This window comes from Barbus barbus, assembly GCF_936440315.1.
Source record: "Barbus barbus genome assembly, chromosome: 28".
Lineage (NCBI taxonomy): Eukaryota > Metazoa > Chordata > Actinopteri > Cypriniformes > Cyprinidae > Barbus > Barbus barbus.
This window is the reverse complement of record NC_136756.1, coordinates 4,686,079-4,702,776: the sequence shown is the minus strand read 5'-3', so window position 1 is coordinate 4,702,776 and position 16,698 is coordinate 4,686,079. Positions and strand designations below refer to the sequence as shown.

Below are 16,698 nucleotides of genomic sequence, written 5' to 3'. Positions count from 1 at the left end.
TTCTGCCTTGAGTATGTAAAGTCTGTAAACAACCTTAAAAGTGATTGCAATTGTAAGAGCATTACCGAGCATTATGCTGCATTCATGCCATTTTGTAATTACCGTAATTCCGAGATGACAACATGTGATGGTCAACTCGGTGCTGTTCATGTCTGGGGACTATCCGTTTCTATAGCAACAAAATAAACCAATGTGAAAGAATGTTACTGGCAGCTGTAAAACACAATACAGTAACAGTAACAGTTGCTATGCAAATGCAAATGCATTATTACACTTTATAATTATTTCTTTAGGTTTTTATTACTGTACATGGATATCCTAGATATCTAACTCTGTGCTGCATGTCTTTCGCTTATGTTCACATTAATTTTGTATGAAAACATCTATATTGGGAAAAGTCAATTACATAAATTTTAAAACATAAATAATACGAAATAACTGCTTATTTACATTTTACTGCTGGAAGTGCTGCCATTTTTCTCTGGTTCTGAGTGAGGTGCAGTAGACACGTGGTACAAGCCGTAGCTCTCAGAAAACTCCCAGTTCACAAGTTGTAATTATTAGTTCTACAAGGACGTTTATACTTTTTTCAAGTTGGTATGTTGTAATTACGGTAATTACAATATGGCCTGAACACACCTTTACATGTTTTGGACTGTTGTTTAAGACTGTAGAATATAAATAATACTAAAACTAAAGTTTTAGATTGAAAGATTGATGATGCCTTTTGTGGTGACCTCCACAGGTGTCACAGAAACCCAGCAACAGAGATGCTCTCTCGTCAGTGACATGTGCTGTGGCACGTAACAGAGCTATACAGAAGAAGCAAGAGCAGATAGAGGAGGTAAATTTATGTCTGTGTGTTGTGTGAAGGATCAGTTTCCACAGTATAATATGTCTATATCGGATAGACTGATATTGGATTTTACCAATAATAATAAGTAAAGCAGTAAACAGTTTCTCCCTCACTCCCCCCATACCATTCTCTGAAAGAAGTACACAATAACCATTCAAAATTTTTCTGCCTCAAATAAATCATGTATTGTCATTATCAACAGAAATATTCTCTATTCACTGCAGCACATATTTAATTTAACTATATAATACCCATATCCTCATTACCTACAAAACTATTCAAGGAAACGCCAGGACTGGTTCCATGAGAGTGGCACAGAGACAGAACAACTAATCTCCACAAAAAAAAAAAGAAAGCCTTTCGTGCCTTTAATTTGGAAATATGGAAAACGGAATGAATTCTCCTGTACGCTGGAGGAAGTTTAAGGCGAACTGAAAATATTTTGACACATCCGTATTTCTCCCAACTGTTCAGGTTCACTTAAGACATAACCGACTGCATTTACACGAACAGTCGCCAAGACAGGCATTTTGACATTACTTTTTGTGTAAGTGTGGAGCAATAACATTTGCATGCTGACTGAAAGGTGCTTTTGATGAGTGCGCTTTGGTGTGTGTGCACAGAAACCCGGCAACTTAAAAACATATGCAAATGCTGAATATCACTTTCGTGATAATGAATTGAATCAGTGACATTTCTGTCAACTGTCCCCGGACTCACTTAACTGTAAATATTTTACAGTTCCAAAAGGCAAAAGTCTGAGTAAAATATATGAGTCCATGACAAGTCCAAGTCCGCTAAAAGTTGTACTCGAGACTGGACTTGAGTCCGAGTATGAGTCTGAGAACCCCAACTCTACATGTTGTAATGGGCAGTCGTGGCCCAATGGTTAAAGAGTCGGACTTGCAACCCAGAGGTCACAGGTTTGAGTCTAAGTACTGGCAGGAATTGTAGAAGGGGTTTTGTACAGGGCTCTCTTCCATCCTTCCATGAAATTTAACTAAAATTGATGCATTTATGTAGGGCACCAATCTTATTATAGATCATTCTTAACTTTTTAAAGATTGCTTTATTCAAATGAATGAAAATGTTTCATATAATTAAAATTAAAAGGGATAATAGCCTCCCCCTGTACGTTCCCCAGGTTGTACATTCTAGCTATTGCAGAAAGTCATCTGCATATAACATGCATACAAGAGTCTCAAATACTTTACACAGCAAACATACAGTACAGAAGAAATCATAATAGATTAGTCTGTATGTAAGTTGGTGTCTTTGGTGAGTTACACAAGGTGTATAAGTTAAACCTAGTTCTATTATACAGTGTGTTTTTAATTGCAATCATAGTCATTCCGTTTATTTTCCAAAAACTGCACAGCAGAGCTCATGATGCGATGACTCAGATACATGCAGAATGATAATTTAACCCCCCAGTGCACACACAGAGACACACCATCTCTATGGTTACCATGGATCAGGCAGTAGGTGCTATTTTGAAGTGATCTGGTAATAGCTAGCAGCTCAAACACACACAGATACCTATAGTAACTACAAGACAGACTACAGTAATGATTTCAAGTCTTTTGATCACAGATGCCTGCTTTTCTACATACAAATAACAATAATGGTAATATAGATTATTGAACACTATTCACTATTAACTAGTTGCTTATTAGCATTCATATTACTAGATATTGACTGTTTTTAGTACTTATAAAGCACATATTAATACTTTATTCTGCATGACCATATTCTAGATCTCTTAACCCTGCCCCATACCTAAACATATCTACTACAACAACTCCCTTACTTACTACCAATAAGCAGTGTGTTAGGAGTTTGAGGGAAAACACTTCAATCGTTAATAATGAAAATTTTCCCTAAAAATGTATCATAATTTTATCAAAGTTGAAATGCATGAAAGGCAGGATTACTTTGTGATTGCTCTGCAATCTAGAAATTCAACATTGATTGGCAATGATTTGGTTTTATACAGTGACTGGGAAGTCACATTTCACACAGTGTATAGATAGGCTACCTCTTGCACATGATAACTTCCAAAACAAGTCAAAATAATCTGCTGTCATTAATATACTGTATGTTAAAAATATATATACTTAAACATGTATTTATCTTATTTATTTTTTTGTTTGTTTGTTTAATATTTGTATATAATATATTTATTTTATTTTAAACTTCATTTCATGTATCTCTTAGGGATGCACCGAAATGAAAGTTGCACTTGGCTGAAAATGCTTTGTAATAATTATTTATTATTTTATTAAATAATATAAAGTAATTTTGTAAGACTCAATAATTTTATTGATATTGAATAAAAAAAAACACAAGGGAATAAAATAACCACAGTTTTATTGAAAGTAACACAATAAAATTGGACAGAAAATATATTAATATAAAATATCAGTACGTGACCCGTTCTTGCAAAATGAGTTACAATGATCACATTTTCAAAAATGAGTTATTATTAGTTTCACATTCTCCATTCAAAATGATGTATGACTGCAATCAGACAAAAAACTTTTCCTCCACAATAATTATTACTATATTAATAATCACAATATTGCTATTTTTATTTTATCTTTGTTGTGATAAATAAGAACAGATGCAAAAAAAAGCAGTAGAACATATATAAGAAAGAAACAAATACTGCATTACCTTTTCCATTTTACATCTAAACAAAAGCATTCAAGTAAGAAAACAAATAATCAAATGTAAAAATCCCTTTAGTGTGTTCATTACAAATAAATAGATTATTACAACTACAAAAGCAGTTCAATCAGCTGCAGGGAGTGATTCCCTCTTTTCTTTCATTGTTTGATTGAGACAGACAGCCTATACATCAAGACCTATTGTAATGCACGGATCTAATGTAATGTTACACATCAGATGTTTTTCCCCACACATCCACTTAAGACATAACAGATTATGTTTACGTTAGCACTTAAATACTGTAATTATGTGAATATATGTATATTTATTGGGATCGGGTGCTTCGGATGAGAGGCAGTGCGAGAAGCGAGCAGAGAAATGGTACGAAAAAGTTCAAATAAAGATCATTTTAGATGTTTGATTATTATTTAGAGCACAGGGAACACTAGACGAGGGCTTAATGAACTCATTTTTGTGAAAACCTCAAATTTGACTAAAATCGACATTATTCACTTTTTTTTTTATATCTGTAGCTCAAAATTAGCCTGTGTGGACTCACACTCATTTTGCCAGCACGGGTCACATATTTTTTTATTCAGTTCAATTTTTTGACTAATTATACAAATAATGTATAGGCTAGTCCTGCAAAGCTATTATTATCAGAGCATGTGAGCAGAGCATAGCGTCACAAGAGCATAGTGTCCTTTTACCAGCGTTGCTACCTACCACACACACACACACACACCGTGAACACACACCCGGAGCAGTGGGCAGCCATTTATGCTCTGGCGCCCGGGGAGCAGTTGGGGGTTCGGTGCCTTGCTCAAGGGCACCTCAGTCGTGGTATTGAGGGTGGAGAGAGCGCTGGACATTCACTCCCCCCACCTACAATCCCTGCCGGCCCGAGACTCGAACCCACAACCTTTGGATTACAAGTCCGGCTCTCTAACTATTAGGCCACGACTTCCCTCCCTTCCAGTGATCATGAGCGGTACGGGACATGAGCGGCTGAACCCACATTCATAGAGCAGTAAATTGAGTGGAGCATCACACCGCGCAGTGACTGTGGCTAGAGGGGGAATGAATCCTCTCTGAACACTGAACACTGCTGGGCTGTGATATATTTTCGGCCATTTTTTTCTTTTGGCTGAAAACCAAAAATGCCATTTTTGGCTGATAATTATCGGCAGCTTAAAATACGATGCATCTCTTCTCTTTACCCAATTAACATTCTATATGATCTATTTTAATAGCCCTACCTTAACTACTATATAGCCTATATTTTGTAAATTCTTGAAATGCCCAACAATCATGCCAATAAAGATCTAATTTTGTGTGACTCCATTTCAGCAGGCACACATACAGGAATTTGATAGGAAATTCACTTTTTAATTTTTTTAACTATTATATTAGTCATTAATAGTCTACATTAGTAAGTATAATTATGAACATGTTTCGTAGAGGAATTAATCAGCATTATGTAAGAATCAGTTTGTTCATGCCTATTGTTTTATTTGTAAATGAAAACAGATGTTCATTTATTCTCATACTGAAATACAGAAATAGTCATAAAGTCAAAGCATTACTGGTAGGATTGTAAGACATTCACAGTATTTACAAAACAATTATGGTAGTCTACTTTAAAATATATATAATACATAATGGTAATTAGGCAATGATAATGATGATGATAATAATATTAATAATAATGATCAGTGTTGGGGGTAATTCATTACAAGTATCGCGAGTTATACATTCTTTTTTACAAGTAAAGTAATGCATTATTTTTAAATTTACAATGAAATATCTGATTTCCTTTTTTTTTTAAATAAGCAACGGCAGTTACTTTGTTTGCCAATTATTTATTGACTTCTCTCCTGTCCCAGTGTTGAAAGAAATTGGGAGTGAGGTGCAGGAACTTCCTTCAGACTGAGATTTATTTCACTTTTGGTGTTAAAGGGTCTTTACAGTTGCCAGAAATATACTTTTTTTTTTTTTTCTTTTTAAAGACAAAAAGTAAACCAAAAGTAACATAACACATTGCTTACAGTAAGAGTAACCAAGTAACGCAATTACTTTTTGGACATTGGACATGGAGTAACTCTATTGTAATGCATTACTTAACTATTACCAACACTGATAATAATAATAATAAATAAATCAGTGAGTGGATTTAAAAGACTGGGATGAGATGGATTAAAATGTTTAAGATTATCATGTTCATGTACAAATTATTTTTTCATATATTGACCATAAACTTCATTTGAAAGCTGTTATCACACTCAATATAATATAACATAGGCCAGAGATGCCTAATCCTGTTCTTGGAGATCTATCTACCTGCAAATTTCAGTTCCACCAGTCAAGTAAATATAGTCAAGTCAATATTATTTGTATAGCACTTTTAACAATGCAAATTGTGTCAAAGCAGCTTTACATCAGCTTGATATAAAGCTGGGTGGCTTTATATCAGCTTTACAGTATTTAGACGGGGAAATAGTTTCCCTGCTGAAAAATCAGCCGTTTAAATCTAGGCTAAAGCAGAGTCAGATTGTGCAGACTCATCTGGTTCCTGTGGTCTTGGAGACAGGGTCTTCACTGGGGATCAGTCTCTGGGGCTCATCTAGGTGTCCTGGTCTCCGCTGACGTTCGGGGCTGTAGAGGTCATCTCTAGGTGCTGATCCACCATCTGATCTGGATACAGTCTGGATCTGGGTGGCTACGGTGACCTCGGAATAAGAAAGAAACAGACTAATATTAGCGAAGATGACATTCTTCCAATGATGTAACAAGTACATCAGGTGTTTTGGGAAGTGTTCCCGGTTCCAGTTGAACTAATTAATGCAGCCTAACAATCCTTTAACGGATTTGAATTATAGAAATGTGATAGTGTATTATGTGTAAGCCAGGTTAAAGAGACGGGTCTTTAATCTAGATTTAAACTGACAGAGTTTGTCTGCTTCCCGAACACAGCTATCTTAAAGTGCTCCTGAAGATCTTATTGAGCTGGGCTGCATTTCCTGATAAAGTTGTCTCTTAGCGCGCTACAAAGACTCTAAAGGTATGCCTTAACTAAAGGTGTACCATTTCTAGGAGTGTTCCCTGAACTATACCTTAGGAGGCTGCTTAAGATACACCTTCTTACGTGCGACATTACCTGGTGCTGTCCATGGCGGTGATGCTGAACTGGTTGATGATCGATTATTCATTTTATGCATGGGCTGCTTCACTGCGCTATGTGAGAAAGCAGTGTTCTTTATAAAAGAAGTGTTGATTTTAAATAAAGACACGTAACTTTTTTTCTGTTAGAATGCAACATACTTGCATAAAACTTTTATTTTCGCTTTGCAACATACTGTACATCACATCAGGGAAGAAAACATAGAAAAACAAATAGGCCCAGAGCACCTCCCTGTGGTCACCACAAAAAAAAACAAGGAAAAAAAACAGACACTGACAAGACACTGCTTAATCATTTGACAGGTTTTAACAGAAGAGAGAGAGAAAAAAATAATAATAACACGTTGGGCCTACACAAGTCCAACAGAAAAACATTCTGGTAAGAGTGCTTCCCAACTAGAAGCACATCAGAAATAGCCAAAAATTGCATTTGTCCTTACTCATGGGATCTTAAAACTCATGGGATCTTGCACACTAAATCCAACCCTGGATATTTGATATAATTTTGAAATGAGTGTGCGAACCCGCAACCTCATGCCTAAACGTAGCGTATATCACCAACTGGCAGTATGCTTTCACTGGCCTTTGAATGGTTCATTAATATTATCATAATATATTTTCCATAGTGTCTTCATTTACTCCACAACCAGCAGCCGCATCACATATTGGTGTAAATCACTAATTTCTGTTATTGGATGACCTACTCAATAAAAACGCAACAGAAGAAACATATAATCAACAGATACTATTGCGGAGCAAAAGAAAAAAAGTGAGAAAAAGGAAAGCCGCCAGCAGCTGAATGTCTTGACAAAACTGGACCAACAAATCTAAAAGCTGCTGAATTGGCTGCCATGCCGGCAAATTAGAATTTTTATTTATTTATTAATTTATTTTACTAAAGTTTTAGTGCACATTTACACTATATGGCTCCATGGATGGTAGCGTCTTTGATTTTGCACTACTACTACAATGCCTCATTAAAACACGCCTCACATGTCTACGTCACGATGTGGAAATATTTGCGTAATGCCGCCCAAAAGTTCACACAAAGAAAGAAGGAGTGGTTTCAGTAACCGCAGTAGTGTTGATGCAGCCGTGTCAGGGAGACGCTGTGTGTTTCTAGGTGAAAGCAAAAGCACTTTACTTGGCTTTCCGAAAGTAGATGCAATTAGAAACCATTGGTTAAGATTTGTTTACAACAGAACAGCACAACACAAATGTTCGAATTTGTGCAACGCATTTTATGGACGACCGTTTTGTGAACCTAGTAGAGTACAAGGCTGGCTGTGCACGAAGGCTATTTCTGAAAAAAAGGGTCAATTCTGACTTTACTATGACAATCTGGCCACTGAAACAGCGACTGTAAGTATGCTTAATTATTAGTTTAATTATTTGCTATTGACTGTTCAAATGCGGAGTTTTGCGCAGTGTAGAGTAACACGTCGTGTGTGTGTGTGTGTGTGTGTGTGTGTGTGTGTGAGAGACAGGGTCACATCACAGTGGAGTCTGCTCTCTTAACCGCGGCTTGTGTGCAAACACATACGAGCTTCATCACTGTGTCTGTCACGTGACTCTGTTCCCCTCTCGGGCTTGAACTGATGGTAAAACTAACAACATTATATTTACTTTGAAAGCTAAAGCTCACGATTATGGAAAGGGGCGTTACATTTCCGACTCGTGCTTGTGGTGTTTGGCCAATCACAATGCACTGTGCCAGCTGGCCAATCAGAGCAGACTGCGCTTGTTGGAAGGAGGGGCTTTGTAGAAAATGACTCGTTTGAGAGAGACGGGGCATAGAGGACCTACAATAATGTACAGTATTTGAAAAATAATATTTTTTTTAACATTAAAGCATGTCAACATATTATTTTACAACAAATACACAAAATAATGATCTTTAAATCATCATATGACCCCTTTAACTAAAAATGTTTCGGTAAACTTTAAAATCGGATCTTTAATGTATTAATGATAAGGTACAGGTTAAGGTACAATTTAAGAACGACGTAGCATTAAGAAGGTTTCAGGAAATGCAGCCCTGATTGAGTTGTGTTTGATCAGAGTTGGAGCTGAACTTTGCAGGGATAGCACCCCGATACAGGCTAATAAACTTATACAGTGATGGACAAAATGACAAAATGATTAGAACACTAGTATTTTCAGCAGTCAGTTATTTGTATCTTTTGCTGTAATGTGTCAGTAGGAAATATCAGTTTACATTTCCAAACATTCATTTAGCCATTAATTTTTTCCACCACTGTATCTTAATTCCACACCATTTTGTCATTCTTAATTTAAAATAAAATTTATTAATAATAATAATAATTTTTCATAAACCCAGGATGCTATAGTCTTGCACAGGTTTGTTTACACATTAAACTCGTTGCCACGAGAGAAAGGCCTTCCCTCATACAATTTCAAGACGTCTTCACATTACATGTCTTAGACTCAACACACTATGGCATTCCATTCTGTAACATTCGTGACCATGACAAAACAAAGTGACACAAACATGTCCCTTCCCAGTCACCGTAGTTTTATGTAACCCTGATCAGACATCCTATGAGGCAAAACCACATAAATAGTCAGTGCACAAAATACAATTAGATTTTATATAGAAGAAAGTACGGACATAGTGGAAACATACAGGAATTACATAGTAGAAATGGAATATAACACTAATATAAGAAAAACTGAAAATTAAATAATGCATTAACAACCCTCCATCTCAGAAAGAACTCGGAAAGCTCGAGGGAAATGTTCCCGAAAAATAAAATATGGAAAATGTGGGGGGATGCCAAACCAGTGATGATCTTGCTAGTTGCACAGCCCTCCAGTCCAAGCTGGTTCAGAGAAAGCATCTGGAGTACCATTACATTCACCATGTTTTTTGTATGTTGTACATTGAATTTTTTTAAATGCTTTTTGAATACCATTTTTCATCAACAGGCCAATCATTCGGTACCATTGTATACAGTATATGTGTGAAAAGAAACTTAAAATATAGCGGCAACGTATATACCGTCTAGGAAGGAGTTTCAAAAAAGTTTTTTTTGGTTTTGTTTTTTTACATAATGTCAAATATTTAACAAAAGGTTTGCTTGACAGCAGTGGCTCTAGAGTTGTTCAGAATACAGAAATCTATAACATATGCAGGGGTGCACATAGGGGCTGCCCACTTTTTATTTATTTGTATTATTCATATGCGTTTCGAGTTTGGTGAAAATACCTCATTCCATTCAAGAGTTATAGCCACGGCCACTTTGAACTTTTTGTCATCTTGTTGTGACTGACAATGGAACTTCACTTTGATAAATTTTGCTGTTCAGACTCCAGAGAATTTTCCTGCACTGGTACCATGTAACTTGTAGTGTAAAACTATATTTCTATAAAGCAGGAACCAAATTTACTATTTTTGGCCACTTTTGGGTTTTCTCATAATAAAAATATTTACAAATATGATAGGGTTTCTTGGCTGCGCACTTGAACCCCTAATAATAATAATAATAATCTTTACAAATACAGTACAATAGGGTTTCAGCAATGCATGCTTGAACCCCTTATTAGTGGTATCAAGTGAATAAGTAATTTAGACATAATTTATTATTTGAGAGTAACAGATACTCTACGCTTGCTCTCCGCATTAACAAGCACACACACACACACACACACACACCAGACAATGTTTTCCGCATGGTGCTTATAATTACAAAGTATAGTTGTGTATTTTTGTATATGTAGCCTACATGAATTAGACCATGTAACTTGTAGTGTGAAACTATAGTTCTATAAAGCAGGGACCAAATTTATTTATTTATTTTTTTGGGCCAGTTTTGGTTTTCTCATCAGCCATGAAACATCATTTTGCATTTTATTTTAGAGTAGTTGTATATTTATATCTCTATGACAATGAGAATATTTCTGGGGGGGTTTTCTCCTCGTATCACCTGCAGCTTTTTTTCAAAATATTACAATCTCTGCTAATTAATTAGAAATCGATTGAAAATGTAAAATAATATACTGTTAAGTGTTTGGTCTTCTTTTGTGCTTATATGCATCAATATAAGTTTGTTTTTGTTTATCTGTGGTGAAATTGTTAATGAATTATTTTTAATTGTTTTGTGTATGTATTGTCAATAATCCATACAGGTGTATCGGCAGGACTGTGATACATTTGGCATGGTTGTGAAGATGTTGGTGGCCAAGGATCCATCCTTGGAGAAGCCAATTCAGCTGTCTCTGCATGAAAACCTGAGGGACATTGGCATGCGTTGTATCAAGGCCATGGAGCAGTTCATCCATGAGTATGATTCCAGAGAGCTAGACACTCCATCCACCTCCCAACTGCATTCCATCAAGTGAAGACTGCAAACACATGGCTAAATTAAGCTATTTATTTGCTTCTCATGCACGCTATCCATTCAACTTTAAAATTTGCCCCACTTTATCACGCCTTTAGCTATATATCAGTGTGTCTTTAAACAATTTTCATATACATAGTCAATAAAATTACTTTTATTATATGTTTGTATTCTTTTTGTTGGTAAACAGAGGATGTTGCACTTATCTGTAATCCCACAAAACCAGTGAGAAAAGATGGTCATAATTCATGAATATGAATAATTTTAATATAACATACATGTCTGCATTTTATGTTTTCTGCCTTGTATTGCTTGCAAACAATGCCAACAAAATCTGTTCCTTGTTGAGCAACAAGCTTAAATTATTGGTGGTCATCAGAGTAAAAAATACAGAATTTGTTGTATATAAACTTAAAACACACATGTGAATTGTTAGTTGCACTTGTGATGAAATAAAGTGTTACCATAGTATATACAGTATATCTGTCTACATGTTTTACAAATAAAACTAACTGTCTTCCACTAACCTGCAAAATGACATACAAGATTGAGTAAATTCACAGGAGAGGGTTATCCAAAACTGGGGCCTCATTTATAAAATGTTGCGCAGAAACCATCCTAAATTGGATCTTACGATCATATCTCGAACATGCGTATGTTTGATTCATAGAATGAATGTACGAACAGAAAACGCACGTACTGTGAAACCTATGAATTGTAAATGTTCTTGAGCTTCCACACAGTTGACTGGTTTCAGCTCTCTGCTTGTAAACGACTCCTAATTAATGTCATTAACATAAAATATCACCAATCATTATAATTTAGAACAGCGAGCGGCAAGAACAGCTTATATTTGAAAAAAACCCTGCAATACTCCGACAATAAAAAGTGCGTAGTCTGCTCAGACCCTGACGTGACGCTAAGCACTTTTCTACGTCAAAGACCGTTTTTATAAATATGAGCGCTGGCGTGGATTTAAGCGTACACACACACTCTAAGATCAAATCTGAGCGTACACAAGCTTTATAAATGAGGCCCCTCAAGCAATGTTTAAAGAAACACAACCTTAGGGAAAATTTCAGATTTAAAACGTTTCACCCTATTTCTGAAAATTTGTCCAGAAAATAAAATATAAAATACGCTTTTTAATGGATCACTTCAATTGTAATAATCTGAAACTTCATTAAAGGCATTGTTTGTTTGTTAATAGTTATTTAATTCACATACAAGACATGAACTGGGGATACACATGCAGTCACCGTAAAATTCTACACTCTACAATATGATACAAGTAATGCATCTGAGGATACAAAATATAGAAATATTTAAGACAATATTTACAGAACTTTTACAATACTACATTATTTTTATATATAGTTTTTTTATCATTAGGAAAACATTTAATTTAAGATATTATTTGTAAGTGGTATTTAAATGACTTTGGAAAAGACAAAATATTGCATTTAAAACCATAACCAACATTGCCCAGCAAAATGATAAACATTTTTAAAAAGTTTAATTTTAAAATGACATTAATAAAACAAGTTGAAAACCATGAAGAGCGCATAATAGGAAACTATTTAGAACAATTAACAATAAGCAGCATGGGGATTATGGTAAATCGTATTGCCACAAAATCATACCAAAAATTAAGGGGAAAAAAAGAAAGCAGATAATGTACCCTTGACTGGACTCAGAATCGCAATGGTATATTCTGACCAGTAATCCCAAATTATTTTCAAGAGTAACTCAACTGAACAACGATTTAAGACATTTCAGCGTAAGTTAAAAATCCATATGCTAATTCTGAATGTTAAGTGCCCACTGAGTCTTCACTTCTCCTCAAATGAAGTTGTATCGCAGATTGTTATTGCACAAATTTCTACAAAACAATATTCATATTTTATCAACAGATAAAGTTCAATGTGCTGTTCAAATAAACAGAGGTTAATACTTTTGTTCATTGTGCAATCTCCAGTCACAGTAAACACGAGTTCAGATCAGAACATGATCTGTTACATACGTAATGACTGAAACATGCTTTGATCGGATTTCAACCCATAGTTATAGGATAATTTAGAACAAACACATGCAGTACACAACAGAAGTCAGTACACCCCTGTGCGATATCAATTAAAATGTAAAATTAATTAAAAAAATGTCACCTGTCAACAATTTCATTATTTCTATATGTAGTGCATTTTCTCTTGTGAGCAAAAATTATTACTTTAGAAAAATTATGTTGAAAATACAGGCCCTTCAAAAACAAAAAAGTGAATAGGGTACAACAAGGCTAAAGGCACATCTTAAGAAAAATCTGTTTATCACCACTACTAAAGTGTCAGATTGCCAAAAAATAAAACTCTGCATTCCATATAAATAATTTATATCATATTTCAATATAAATGTGGTGACTATTTCTAAGGACACCCAACTTAATATATCGTATTTATTATCTGAAACTAACTGTGTAATCTTGTTAATTATTGTGCCTTTAGCCCCAACAGCAGGGGCAGCAGCACCTTTTACCCCAAAAAACATACTTTTACATATTCTTCCGTTACTGTAAAAACTGTTACTTTAATTATCTTAAACAGAACTGAAAAACCTTTGTCAATTTTATTGATTATCATTTGATACATAAATCTACAACAGTAAACAAACAAACAAACAAATAAATGAATATTAGATCAAAGTAGCCCAGAATTTTTGTTGCTTTCTGCCAAATTTCCATGTGCATATTCAGACGTGGTTAAGGAAAGTGCTGAAGTGAATTTTTGCGCCATCTAGAATGAAGTCAAATGTGCCTCTTAACTCAGTGCAACTTTAGCCTTGTTGTACTCTACGTATTTGATGACAGACACACAAGGTGGATAATATGTGGTCATTCAAACAAAACTGATTTTTTCAGTTAACCTAATTGCACAAACATGGTTATAAAATAACTTGTGAACATAAGAACTTTTTCATTTTTGGACCTATGGGTTGTATCTATCTGTCTGTTTGTACTGACTGTACCAACTTTTGTTGTATACTGTATACTCATTCTCACATACACACATTCAGATACTCACATTAACATTTGCTTATGATATGATGCAGTTCTTGCTCTTCCGCCGTTTGCGTGTATGTAGTTGAGTGTGACCACCCATCACTGTAGGACTATAACGATGTCGCAATTCCTCGTTGTCAAAGTATCGCAGCTGCACTGGCCGTGGAATGACTTCACCCAGATGGTAACCATCATCCTCTGACACCTCTGACGAAGAGGAACAGGTTGAGCAAAACTGATCTTCATCCTCAACTGTTTCTCCATACCTACCCATATACTGTCCAATCTGTGGGCCTCCAGGATCCTGCAAGGTCAGGTCAGAGGTGGTTCGAGGACAAGGCCTAAAGAATTGTTGTCGATACCCATAATTTGCTCCAAAGATATTGTGAGACACTCTTGACGAGGATGGTCGCTCAAAGTCATTGTGAAATCTATGAATGGGGTCCCCAGGGAAACTCTGATTTTCTGTGGCTAAATGCAGGGCATTGTCTGACCGAGAGCGGCGGGAGCGGTAGTGATATTTGTGACCTTTGTGGCCTTTGCGGTGGTGACGTTGACGTTGACGCTGCTGTCTGGGTGAATCTTGTGTCTGAGTGCGTCTTGGCCGTGGTGTCATTGCTTGGGCATTCCCTTCCTGCATACAGGACATGCTTCCTGCAAGACCAATGTGACCTTTGACTGGATCCTCAAAACTTAGACCTCTAGGTGAATCCCAGTATAGTGGAGGAGCGTACCTTACTCTGACAGGCATGCCAATATCAGCAAGAGGTCTTGGGACAGAGCTCAGGGATTCAGTGCTGCGGAACTGCATTGATGAGTTTAATGTACCCATGGTGCCTTTATCAGACACATTTACCCTTGAGTCTTTACTCAGGTCAGGCATAGAAAATCGAGAGAAGTGCTCCTGATGCCTGTTGGTCCCATCTAAAGAGTTTCCTGCTGAAAACAAACAAAGGACAGAGATCAGAAATAGTTATGCTACATTAAATGTATGACAGTTTGAATAAACCAATTAATGTCTTGTTTTGAACATACTTCTGTCAGGTAGTGATATGACGTATCATGATATATGTACCAGTCTAACTGAATTTATGCATACCTGTAGTGTAGGAAAGGGCCAGTGAGTCAGCAGAACCTCTTGGTGTTTGTTCTAGTGGTGTAAGTTCACCAAAGCTTGGCCCAAATTGGTGCCTGCTCCTCAGCAATGGAGGACGCATCTCTCGGGGGAAGCCTTGCATGCTTATACTGCGTTTGTCCAAAAATCCAGAATTACGGCTTGATACTTCATTGAAGCTCATTTGTGTTTTGAGCTTAGGAGCATGAAATTCAGGTTCCTGGCCATGGTGCATCCAGTTCTCATTGAAAGAGTGCCCCCTCAGAGCAGCCATGACTGGAGGCTTTTTGGAATTACTCCCAGGTTGTTCTTTGGACCAAGATTCTGGACTGCTCACTATATTGGGTGGCTGATTGGGAGAAGGAGGGTAAGCGCTACGCATACTACATTGGCTTCGTAGCTGATGGGGATTTGGAGATGTGGAGGAATCTCTTTGTTGAGACTCATAGGAATAAGGCTCATCCCTGTTTACCCAAACTGACTGCTCACGGTTAAGACTTGGAGACCGACTTGGGGTTCTACTCGGGGTTCTCGTTGGTGTGCGGTGGGGTGTACGGCTGGGAGCTGGGCTGGAGATGCTCAGCAAATCCATTTTAACAGCTAGAGGCTCTGAATCACCGATCAGTTGGGTAGGGCCAGATGATGTTTGTCGTACACATTCAACTTTGCTTTTTGTCCCATCCTTGCCAATCTGAGCACTGTGGCGTGATTGACGAGAACGGGCACTCTGGAAAGCAGAGTCTGAGGAGTCTGACAAATCAGGTTCATCCCCTTGGCTGCAGAGACGGGAACAGTAGATCAAACCTTGTTTCGGCAGGAAGGGACGACCCAGCAAAGACTGATTGCAGCGAGCACAGCTGAAGCACTCTTCAGTGGCATGCCAGTGTTGACCTTCATATGCCATCTGACCTTGATCTATACCTAAAACACATTACATAAAAATTACATTAGACATCACATAAACTTCTTCTTGGCTGATGATGACTTTAAATGTAGTGTGAGAAAAAAACAGTACTGGGATCTCAATTCACATTTTCACATTCATTCAAATATTTTCACAAAGATTAGATTTTGCAGTGTAGTGTTACATTCAAAGAGACATATTTGTATCTTAACTACACATGAACGTGTCTTTAAGGGTACTTCCCCAGTGACAAGCTGTTGTAACTCTAAAAAAACAATTTTCGTACAGTGTTTCAAAGCTTTGTGTGACAATGCACAAAAGTTCAATAAGTTTATTTTGTACACATCCTATATTTTTGTTATTAGGGTAGTGCTTAAAGGGACCATCTGGAGAATTAAGGAACCCTTCTTATATAAGACACCAGTGGTAGTGAACGGCAGCCAGCTACTTACTGCTAATGCTCATGCTGGTGCTCGTGCACACACCCCATAGTGATGTAAGTGAGCATAGGCAAAGCTGTATATATATTGTATAAGAGACTTAACATGATAAGGTAAGAGT

General features: G+C 36.6%; 2 protein-coding genes across 4 annotated transcripts in view; one reads left to right on the top strand and one right to left on the bottom strand.

Annotated features, from left to right (window-relative positions):
• The window catches only part of LOC306848231 (uncharacterized protein), a 44,681-nt gene extending 33,090 nt beyond the window's left edge, over nt 1-11,591 (top strand). For 2 of the 3 annotated variants that reach the window (XM_079382648.1, XM_079382649.1), the window contains exons 5-6: nt 746-844; nt 10,856-11,591. In XM_079382648.1, the coding sequence (XP_079238774.1) occupies nt 746-844; nt 10,856-11,068 (312 nt within the window). In that variant the 3' untranslated portion in view covers nt 11,069-11,591. The remainder of the gene's footprint in view (nt 1-745; nt 845-10,855) is intronic. The other variant, XM_079382650.1, reaches the window with a different exon arrangement.
• Nucleotides 11,592-12,272: 681 nt separating this feature from the next.
• Nucleotides 12,273-16,698, bottom strand: part of LOC306848232 (prickle-like protein 2) — a 55,648-nt gene continuing 51,222 nt past the window's right edge. Inside the window, exons 6-7 of the mRNA XM_079382651.1 lie at nt 15,219-16,154; nt 12,273-15,058 (exon numbers count right to left, since the gene is read on the bottom strand). Of these exons, the coding sequence (XP_079238777.1) occupies nt 14,154-15,058; nt 15,219-16,154 (1,841 nt within the window). The 3' untranslated portion in view covers nt 12,273-14,153. The remainder of the gene's footprint in view (nt 15,059-15,218; nt 16,155-16,698) is intronic.